General features: G+C 34.0%; 2 protein-coding genes across 2 annotated transcripts; one reads left to right on the plus strand and one right to left on the minus strand.

Annotated features, from left to right (window-relative positions):
- Positions 1 to 1,860: 1,860 nt before the first annotated feature.
- On the plus strand, positions 1,861 to 5,400 carry LOC107825348 (protein FLX-like 3). Its single transcript, XM_016652197.2, has 4 exons — positions 1,861 to 1,980; positions 4,146 to 4,680; positions 4,851 to 4,981; positions 5,075 to 5,400. Exons 2-4 carry the CDS (start codon positions 4,148 to 4,150, stop codon positions 5,197 to 5,199), a joined length of 789 nt encoding a protein of 262 aa, XP_016507683.1. The 5' UTR covers positions 1,861 to 1,980; positions 4,146 to 4,147; the 3' UTR covers positions 5,200 to 5,400.
- A 367-nt stretch (positions 5,401 to 5,767) lies between these two features.
- On the minus strand, positions 5,768 to 7,724 carry LOC107825350 (3-ketoacyl-CoA synthase 6-like). Its single transcript, XM_016652199.2, has one exon. The coding sequence runs from the start codon at positions 7,471 to 7,473 to the stop codon at positions 5,983 to 5,985; it is 1,491 nt and encodes a 496-aa protein (XP_016507685.1). The 5' UTR covers positions 7,474 to 7,724; the 3' UTR covers positions 5,768 to 5,982.
- Between the last annotated feature and the right edge of the window lie 3,525 nt (positions 7,725 to 11,249).

The following is an 11,249-nucleotide window of genomic DNA, read 5'->3' on the forward strand; positions in this document are numbered from 1 at the left end:
TTGTGACTTTTTGTAGGAGCAGGAGACTCACAATCATCATCATCGGGGGCCTGGACATGCGCATTCGCTTCAGAATCAGGGGTTGAGGGCAAGTCCCTCAATGTTTTAACTGGAGTAAGAGTATTCTTCGTTTGCGGACGAGTCATTCGACTACTCTCTTATTGCGACTTTTTTGTAGGAGTAGGAGACCCAAAATCATCATCATCGGGGGCCTGGACATGCTCATTCGCTTTAGAATAGGGTTTGAGGGAAAGTCCCTCAATGTTTTTGCAAAATCGAGCTTAACACCTTTTCCAGCAACCTTCATACTACTTTTAGAAGCAGACCTTTTCGAACGCATTTTCTACAACAAAACAAGCAAAACTTTAACAAAAGTGAAGACAAGTGAAGGAAAACACAAAAATCAAACCAAAAATAAAGGCCATGAACACAAAGCAGAGGCCAAGTTTCCCAAATTGTAACAAAACTCAAAAAATAAATTCTATCCTAAAAGTCGAAATAATAAAGTATGCAAACTGAAACACCAAGTTTAGGCCCAGAACGAAGATAGAAGGAACACAAAATCGAACGGAAAACACAACAATATTGTAAAAATATATTCAAAATCAGAAAAGCAAAAATATTTAAAATAAAACAAAATTTAAAACCAAAACTCTGGTAAAAGCATAAAATGAAACGAAAATCACCTGAAAATAAGAGTGAAAGCTCGAAAAATTACTTGAGGCGCAATAATGAAGGTCGGTTGCCTTCATACTTCTCTGAAAAAAGCGTGAGAAGAAGAGGGAGAAAGAAATTTAAAAGAGAAAATCGTTAATAATATTTGTGGGTTATTGAGTGAACACAAAATTTCAAAACATGTACAACATGGACTAAACCAGGTTAGGGCTTCAAATGTGGGCTATTTTCGAATGGGTTGTATGTCCCAAGTGATATGTGATGTAATTTCTTCTATTATATTCACATAACAATCGATCGATCATACAAAGTAGTACGAATCCTCATAATACAAGTATAATCATCAAGTATCACCTTTTTTAATAAATAACATATATATATCGAAAATGAGAAAAAATACGTTCTTTTGTTTTATGTTTTCAGCTAAAAGGAAGATTAAAAAATAATGGGCAAGTTTACATATTTGGCTGGTCAGTAAAAATAATTATATTTATTAGTCAAACATATGAAATATGTATATTATATATTTATATATAAAATTATATATTTTGTAGGCTATTATTTTTTGTGAGCTGTTATACTGTGTAATTTTTCCAAAAACGGACCAAAAAGATTGTGAAAATAGCACGGAATAGTCAATTTTCAGACAGGTAATTGAAAAATAACCAGCATTTGCAAAGTCATTGAAAAATAACCACCATTTTGCTGTAACAAGAAAAGTTCCAGCATGATATACTGGAGATTGGTGTACCTGTGTATGAGCTTCCAACATAATATACTGGAGATTGGTGTACCTGTGTATGAACTTCCAGCATATTATGCTGGAACTCCAGCACACGAAAAGTTTTAGCATAATATACTGGAGATTGGAGCACATGTGTATCAACTTCCAGCATATTATGCTGGACCAGTATATTATGCTGGGACTCTAGTATATTATGCTGGAAGTTCACATGTAAAAAATTCAAACTCCAATATATTATGCTGGAATATTTTCGGATTTTGAACATATTTTTGTAAAAATTTATCTCTATATGAAAAATGACTAAATTTCAATTATTTTTGAAACTGTGGCTATTTTTTGATTATCACTCGTAAATCTGGCTATTTTTGAATTTCACCCAAAAAGAACTGGACCGTCAATAAATATCTTAGGAGCCCCAAGTATCAATTCGGCCCAATAAAAAGCCCAAAGTAGAAAGAGCAATGCTGTCTTTTTAGTATGGCCCATAGTAGTGGCCTTTAGCTTGAGTCTGTCTACTCCGCCGAGCTTCATCGTCGTCGAAGCAAAGCTGTATCTCTCAGGTACTGTTTAATCCCTCTCTCCGTTCAATTTTTTAAAATTATTTATAACTTTTTATATTAAAATCTGAATCGATTTTATTTTCAGTATTTGCATATATTTTCCCCTTATTATGTCGCTAGGCGCATATTTGTGGCGGCAGACAATTAGGATATTCGTTTATTTAATCATTTCTTTAGAATTTGTTAATATTTGCCTTAATTTTTAAGGTCTAAATAAATTTAGGAATTTACGAGTATAATTGAGGTTTTTTCTTTTTTAAAGTATCGGAAGGCTGATTAACACGAAAATATCTTACTCAGATATTTGCATTTTTTTTTTTTTTTTTTTTTTTTTTGTATATGTGGATATTGAAATTAACATTTTCAATTAATTAACTAATTGATTTCACTTAGTAGGAGAGTACAGTTTTAGTAGTCTGAGGAATTTAATTAGCATCTGTGCTTTTTATTTTTTAGGAATTTGATTAAGGTAAATACTTATCCAAATCGAGTGTTTACACTAATCTAAGTAATTTAACTTTACCAGTTAAAAATAATAGCAAGTGTTCAATTTCTTTCATTAAATTCCCCCTGAGAAAGTTTCCATACCCATCAATCGTTCGGGTTTTAGGTTGTCGCTTTGCAAGCAATGTGCATTTCACTCATAGATCGCATATATGTGTATTTTGGCTTCCGATTTATCATATATGATTTGTACTTGGGTCATCACTACATTGTCTAGAAAACGATTTTCCTAAGCATCTTTTCAATGCATGATTGTTTTTGGGATAGTTTTAAATCCAATGATTTTGTTCTAAAAAAGGTTAATGAATACAACTAGAACAATTAAAACTCAACCGAAGTAGTTTGGGTTGGCTATATGGATCATCGCTATCTATTTTGGTTCATTTGAACGTGTTTCATTCCAATATTCAATAATTTAAGTTCCCTAACACTAGAAATTCTCTAAATGTTCTATTGACATACAAATCTTTACGAAGATAAAAGATACTCCTAGTATACATTGGACATAATATGAACTACCAACATCCCCAAGCCTTTCTTTTAATGAAAACATCACTTGTTGCATGTATTGATCTTTTTCTACCATTCTAATTCATTTTTTGCTAAAGTCTATGTGGATGTCAAGAGATTGTAAGTATTTCAGAACAACTTCCTATCCTACGAGACACTACCAACCTTTTCTCATTTTGTCTCTTGTGTGTGCTAGTTGTACCTTCTTTCTGATGTGATCATTTCTGATGTTGTATAACCATATTTCTATCTTAACATCTGTACTTGCGCGATACTTGCGTTGTGGATATGTTGGGGATAAGAGGCTCCAACCTTAGGGGCTCCTTGTTCACTTCTTTAAGACATTGTTAGTTTTACAACTGTTCTCTGCAACTTGCCTTTCATTTAGGTAGGTATCTTCCAATTGCATAACACTCCTGTAGTACTTCTCCAATTCACCCATTTTGTTTATTTGTACGTGTTACATCCTCATCATTAGACATCTGAATTGTCTGCATTTAGGCACTTCAATCCGTCTAATCTCACCTCAATTTCGTTTTGCTTATGCTTTGGACGTGCAGTGCGTATATTCTGTTTCATGTCTATTTATCCTAAAACCATTACCATCTATATTGTTTTTCCATAGTTGAAGCTCTTAGTTGACACTCAGACTAATCTCATTGATTAACAAAATATCATTTGCAAATAACATACACCAAGAGATTTCAAGATTATTAGGTAGTTCTTTCATTTCTAGGGTTAATACAAGTACATTCTCAATATAATACCTGGTGTGGGCCCACAATTATGAGAAACTTCCTTGTATTCCTTAATTACTGCTCTCACGCTTGTGTCGACTGCTCCGTGAATATGCTTTATAACATCTATATATTTGATATGTATTCATTTCTTCTCCATCACCCATCAAAAGGCTTTTCTTGACGATCTATCATACGCTCTTTCTTTCTTTTTAAGCAAATATATTGCCTCTATTGTACATATACTAGCCATAAATCCAAATTTGTTTTATGTCATCTGAAACGGTGGCTAAGCCTATGCTTTATCACTCTTGTATTGTTAGCGCGCTCTTGTATATAATATCTTCTTTTTCTCCTCAGCTTTTTTATTCAAAGTGCTGAACTTTATTATTTTTCTTCATTGATTTTTCATAGTTATGGCTGGTAGAAATCGTATGCCCCGTCAACCTGATAACTTCCGAGGATTCCGTGATGGGCCACCACCACGGGTCATTATGCAGCGAGGACCTGGGCCCCTCCCTCCTCACCCTGCAGCCCTTGAAGAGGAACTAGAAATCCAGCATAGGGATATGCAAAGAATTCTTGGCGAAAACAGACATGTGATTGATGAGAATGTGATGCTTGAAAGGGAATTATCTGCTGTAAAAGATGAAATGCATAGATTAAGTCAGGTCATTCCCAAAATGCGTGCTGATAATGAGGCGCAAGTAAGGGAGTATATTGACAGAGGAATGAGGTTAGAAGCTGATCTTCGAGCTACTGAGCCTCTGAGGTTAGAGGTAATCCAATTGAAAGCTGAAGCGCAGAAGTTAACTGCTGTACAGAAAGAATTATCTGCCCAAGTTCAAGCTCTTACAAAGGATTCTAACCGACTACAAACTGAGAATAAGCAATTATCAGCTATAAAAACTGATATTGATAAAATGCGCAAAGAGTTGATGGAAGCAAGGTATGGAGTTAAAACTTTTTCTCCAAAAGAAAAAGATGAAAAAAATGCAATACTTTGTTATTATGGTTATCAGGTGTCATGATCCTCATTCTTTACAATTGAGAACGTATGTGATGGCTAACTCGTAGAACTTCTCGGTTTGACTATTCAATTTGATGATGAAATTGCAGGAGACAATTTGAATATGAGAAGAAGGCAAATACAGAACTGGTGGAACAAAATCAATCTATGGAGAAGAATCTCATTTCAATGGCTCGTGAAATAGAAAAGCTGCGAGCAGAGAAAGTTGGACGGGGCCTTGGTAAGTTCTCTATCTCCTTTCATATCTGTTTTTCTGATGTAAACTTTCGACCCGTGGAAAAATCTTAGTTTATGTTTTCTCTATTTGATTTAGGTGTAGGAGCTTATGGCGTGATGAACGGAAGCCCTGAGATGAGATATCCTGGCGGTGCATATGGTGATCCATACAGTGCCGGTGGTTGGGGTTCCTATGACAATCGTGGTCCTCCCCGACGTTGAGTCCCTATGTTAAAATGTGACAGCACTTGAAGATAAATGTAATGTGAGGTTTTCTTCCTATTTAGAAATGTAACTTAAACCCTTATGAAACAAATATGCTCTGAAACCAAGATTTGCCGATTGAACCTTGAGATTGAGAAAACATCTTTATGATCTCGGCTTGTGATTCAATTGCCATGTATTTAGCTATTGAGCCTCAAAGTTTATGTTTTTATGTGATCGCAACAACAAAAAGAAAGTTTGAATTTTCTACGGAAGCCGGCTCGAAATATTTGATCTTAGGTGCATTTCCCTATGGAATATTACTGTTTGGGTAGGACCGGACAACTACCGATATGTGTTAATATTTTTTCTTAGAATGTTCTTAAGAAATATCTATCTACCTATTTATATCGTAAACTAGCTGATCGGGTATTACTTAGATGTGAAACTTGTAGTGCGAAATAGAAGGGACTAGTTCCTAGAGAGATTCCCCTTGGTCTAATTCTATGCCTTGGGACTAGTTCCTAGAGAGATTCCCCTTGGTCTAATTCTATGCCTTGTGACGAAAGGGGAGTCCGGCGTGGCGTAAAGTGAAGATTGGTTGTCTTTGGTAATGTCTCAAGAATGTGATTGTTTCATACAATTTCTTGCAGTCCAATTAGAAGTAATCTCAAGATAGGTTAGCTCAAAATTCAAAGCTGTGACTTCCCTTTGTATTTGATGGCAAGACAACAATATTTGCCACAGAAACGTTCACTTTATATTAGGGTACAAGTGCAACATAAAACCAAGGTTTTTCTCCTAGAGCTTTACTACTTCAGGGATGTAAACTGGGTATTTGTGGATACAATCAGACCAAGGTCCATCACTTAGATTCTTGATTGTCTTGTTACACTTCCAAACAGCACTGTTACACTTAAATCCACTCCCAAATGCAATCTGCCAAATCCTGTCACCTTCCTTCATCCGTCCCTTAGCTTCAATATAACTCAGTACATACCACAACGACGAAGAAGACGTGTTTCCAAATCTGTGCAGTGTCATTCGTGATGCCTCAACGTGTTCTGCAGATAGCTGCAAGTTCTTCTGCAGTTCATCGATCACTGCTCTACCACCAGCATGAATGCAAAAGTGTTCAAACGCTTGTTTGAAATCTGGAATATATGGTTTTAGTTTCAGGTTAAAGACTTTTCGGCCAATGAGTGAAAAGAGAAAGAGAAGTTGTTCTGATGGAGGAAGAACAAGAGGTCCAATTGTTGTTATATTAGATTTTAAGGCTTCCCCTGCTATAGCCATAAGGTCTTTTGACAAAGAAATTCCTGCTTTCCCTTCTGAATCTTCTACTTCAAACACACAACGGTAAGATTTGTCGTCTGCTCCTTTGTGGGTTCTCACCACATGTAGCAACTTGTACTTGGCTCGCCATTGATCTGCCCATTTGTTTGATAAAAGAATGGCAGCACCACCCATTCTGAACAGACAATTAGGGAGTAGCATTGATCTATCTTTGCCTCTGTAGTAATTTGGTGTGATGATTTCTGTGTTAACAACAACAGCTTTCGATTTTGGATAGACTTGGAGAAGATCACGAGCTAAATCAATGGAGATTAGCCCTGCACTACACCCCATTCCTGAGAGATTAAAGCTCTTAATGTTGTCTCTCATTTTGTACTTATTAATCACCATTGCTGATAAAGATGGCGTTGGCGAAAAAAGGCTGCAATTGACAATAAGAATGTCAATGTCTTTAGGTTTAACTCCTGTTTTCTTGAAGAGAGAATCCATTGCTGAAAATATCACCATTTCAGCTTCTTTTCTTGCAGATTCCATATTAGGTGCAGGTGGTATATAATGAATTGCTGGTGGAAGACATGTTTCTTCTCCTAAACCAGACCTCTCAAGAATTCTCATTTGGAATTCAACACTCTTTGGTTCTGAGCTAAGTATAAGTCTTGAATGTTCCATGAAAGTTGAAAATGGAACGCGGCAGGAAACAGGCGGCTTGTCACATGAATAATCGATGAGATAAACCCCTCGAGGCCTTAACATGAAGTATAATATGGACACAAAGATGATAAGGAAAGATGAACAGAGTATTTTGATGAAATCAAACTGAATGGAATTCCAAAGATTGAAGATTTCCTCAGGACCTAATTGAATGGCTTGAACAAGAACCAAAGCCATTGTGGGCACCAATAGACATGTCAAGAAGTTGTTAACAAGATATTGGTAGCCAAGTTTTACATACTTGAGTTTAAGTGAAATGGGAAATTGAGATGATCTTTGAGGCATATTTGTCAATTGTCTTAAAGTGGAAAAATTAAAAGAAAAATCATTACAGTACTAAATAAACAAGAATTAGAGATGGACAAATTCTGTAGCTAAACAGAAAAATGATCGCTAATCCTATTCAGCGATGGATTATCGACATATTATCATGAAACTTTGTTAGCTACTAGCGATTTAGCGACAGATTATCGACGAAATTCATAGCTAAATTCTCTCTCCTTTTTTTTTTTTTTTTTGTAGTGAATAAAGATCAATTATGAAAGTTTAACATGCTGGTAGTATACAAGGAAAGTGAAAGGATATATAGGAGACATTTTAAAGACTAAAGGATGTTAGAAATAAGTATAGGTCATACCTTACCCAACGCTCACTCTTTAGGTCTTGCCTATTTTAGTACATCTAAGTCTTTAAGTCCACATAAAATTAAAACATTGTCAAGTTTGTTTAGACTAAAGTTGCTTGTTTTTAGTATACTCAGGAAGTATGTAGAATTGCCCTATTTGGAGATTAGAATGACAAAAGTAGAAAGTGTTTCAATTCATGGCAATCTGAAGTTTACCTAATTAGGGACAGATGTGTTTCTCTTTTACGGTCAGACCTCTCTATGACAACGTTTCTATATAACAACAATTCAATATAAAAGCCAAAGTTTTTTGGAATCAAGTTTTATATTATGTTATAATGTATGTCCTTTATAACAACACTTTACTATAGCGGCCAAAATATATCGGAACAAAAGAGACTGTTATAGAAATGTTTGACTGTATCACTTTCGTTTCATTTGATGTGGTACTCTTTTTTCTTTTTAATCTATTTAAAAAAGAAATTAATTCTAACATTTTCGTTTTACCTTTAAAGATATGATATATTTATGATTACAATACACTGGTGTATGTTATACATATCTAGCTTATGTGTTCAAAGTTATCTTTCTTTCTATCTTAAATTTGTATTTAGTCAAATATTATCATATAAAATGAAGCGGTTTTAAAAAACTACAAAGTTTTGAGGTTCTATTATAAATAGAAAAATAAACTTACTTCGTGTGTCAATTGCCACTGGTACTAGTGGTGTCCAGTGGGTTTCTATCTTAAATTTCCGATTCAATCCGCTTGCTTAAAATTCCTGAGTATGACACTAAAAAGGCAGTTTGGTGCACTAAGCTTTTGCTATGTGGGAGATACGGGAGAAAGAGCCGGACTACAAATGTTTACTATATGCAATCTTGCCATGCATTTCTCCAAAAGGCTATTTCCACGGCCCAAATCTGTAACCTTCTGATCACAAGAAAACAACTTTACCATTTATCCGAGTTCGACACTATTTGTTTTAATTTCCACACATAGTTTACCTGGCATTTTTTTCACTATTTGAGCCAACTATTTGTTTGGCAGTTGCCACAGTTAAAGGTTGGGTGTGAGTTCATAAATAGCTGATGAAACAAATAAATCTGATAATCTTTTTAGCATTTATTCCCTCCGTTCACTTTTACTTGTCCACTATGGACTTTGCATGTCCCTTAAGAAATAATAAATGCAATACATAATTTACCATGATACTCATATTAATTAATGCATATTTTTAATGAATTTGAGAAATAATTTGAAATGAGTAATTAATACCGTGGATATAATAGGAAAAAAGAAATTGTCTTCTATTGATATGCTAAAAGTGACAAGTAAAAGTGAAAATCTATTTTTAGAATACCGGACAAGTAAAAATAAACGGAAGAAGTATATTATAATATTTTAATCAATATTTTTAGTTGATATTCGAGTAGCTTCGAGGTGTATAATTCAAAAGGAGGTGATCACCAAACTAAAACAACCATCTTGCTATCAAGTTGGATTAAATTTTATATTTTCCGTTTCTTACTTAATACGCAATTTGCATCCATTTGTTGAGTATATATATATATATATATATATATTATACTGTAAATTTCAGTAAGTCATGTTAATGTAATTTGATCAATCCACATTAGATATCTCCTATGATTTTTACACCAATCCATATTAGCTCAGTGTGGTTTGTGATAAAATTGAGGCAAAAAGGTGAATTATAAAGTAATTATAGTCTCAGTTTATATAAAGTTCCGAAAATTGATGACATGGAGGTACATAAGATATCTAACAATAGTAATTATGTCTCAGTCGCAAATTAGTTAGAGTCGGCTACAATCAGATCTCTATAACATTATCCTTATTAATAACCATTCACTATAAAAGCAAAATTTTACTTGGAACCAATTTTTATGTGATGTTATAATATATATATTTTTATAACAGTGTTTCACTATAGCAACCAAAAAATATCTAAACAAATGAGACTGTTATAGAGAGATTTAACTGTATATGAATTTCCACTTTCTTTCTACTCATATCATTGTCATACTAATATAATATCCATTTTTCATAATTTGGGATGTCAAGGTAGGCACTTTAAAATATGACAAAAATATTAAATTTTAGTATTTCATACTTATAGCACTATCATATAATCCCTCCGTTCACTTTTACTTGTCATGTTTCGTTTTCGAGAGTCAAACTGCATAAATTTTTACCAATGGTTTAACATGTATTTTTTCACCATATTGATATGAGAAAAATTACAAATTATAGCACTTTTATATAGTTTCCGAATATCTAAATTGTAAGTATAAAATATTTTAAAAATTTAATATAATTTTGTTTTAAAAATTAATTAAATTGACTCTCGAAAAACGAAACGTGATAAGTAAAAATGAACGGATGGAGTATCATGCAAAAAAATCAAATAGTGCCTTGAATAGTGAACTCAATGTACGGGCTGCTCTGCATCAAAATTTAAGTTGGGCCTTCAGACTTGTGCTTGTGGCCTAGATCGACATTACAACAAAAAAGAGTTCAATGGCAAAAGGGAAACTTGGTCCGAGGCAGATCACGATTTAAAGTTTATAAGTTATTTAGTTTTAATTTTAAGTTAATATACAATAATAATTGAGTTTATAATCAAATATTTAAAAATATCAAGTTATAATTCATATTTTTCATAAAAAATACGTAAAAGTTTTACGAGGCGCCCAATTTTACGCATCCCATTTAACTTATATCCACTTTTTCTAAATTATTTAACTTGTGCCCAAACTTAAGACCAAAAATATCTGAACCCACCATGCTGAGCATAACTTCGAGCCAAAAAGGTCTAAAGTTTGGCCTTGTCAAGGCCATAACTTCATGTCAAAAAAGTCTGAAAGTTTGGCCTTGCCAAAGCCAGGACTTCGGGCCAAAAAGGTCTGTAGACTTCAGGCCAAAAATGGTATGAAGTTGTGACCTTGCCAAAGTTGAACCTTCCGAAGTAAGTTAAGGCCACAACTTCAGGCCAAAAACATCTGAAGTTTAGCCTTGCCAAGGCCACACTTTAGGCCAAAAAAGTTTAAAGTTGTGACCTTGCTAGGGCCATAACTTTTGTACAAAAAGGTCTGATGCAAATCTTTCCTTTAGGTAGAACATGTTTGAATTTATTTCAAAAGTGGGTAGACTTGGAATTTATTTATAAAGTAGGTATAACTTTAATGACAGCCCCGAAACTGATTATCTTTGCACTTACCTCCAAAAATACTGAATTCCATTGAACCCGTTACTCATACGCTACTTTTGCTACTGCCAACATATTTACGTTTGTTTGACTCAAAAGATATTAAAACCTTTTTGAACAAATCAATCAATGATGAAGGGGTAAATCGTAGCTGAAGATAATAAACTCTAGGATGATAATAATAGAGAGAAGAAAATAGTAGA

Source organism: Nicotiana tabacum, chromosome 20 (genome assembly GCF_000715075.1).
Source record: "Nicotiana tabacum cultivar K326 chromosome 20, ASM71507v2, whole genome shotgun sequence".
Classification (NCBI taxonomy): domain Eukaryota; kingdom Viridiplantae; phylum Streptophyta; class Magnoliopsida; order Solanales; family Solanaceae; genus Nicotiana; species Nicotiana tabacum.

What these genes read in the sequence shown, in the direction of transcription:
- LOC107825348 (XM_016652197.2), top strand. Translation starts at nt 4,148, where the DNA reads ATGGCTGGTAGAAATCGTATGCCCCGTCAACCTGATAACTTCCGAGGA. An exon ending in AAAGAGTTGATGGAAGCAAG is followed by an intron (nt 4,681 to 4,850) that starts GTATGGAGTTAA and finishes ATGAAATTGCAG; the next exon opens with GAGACAATTTGAATATGAGA. An exon ending in GAAAGTTGGACGGGGCCTTG is followed by an intron (nt 4,982 to 5,074) that starts GTAAGTTCTCTA and finishes TATTTGATTTAG; the next exon opens with GTGTAGGAGCTTATGGCGTG.
- LOC107825350 (XM_016652199.2), bottom strand. Translation starts at nt 7,473, where the DNA reads ATGCCTCAAAGATCATCTCAATTTCCCATTTCACTTAAACTCAAGTAT.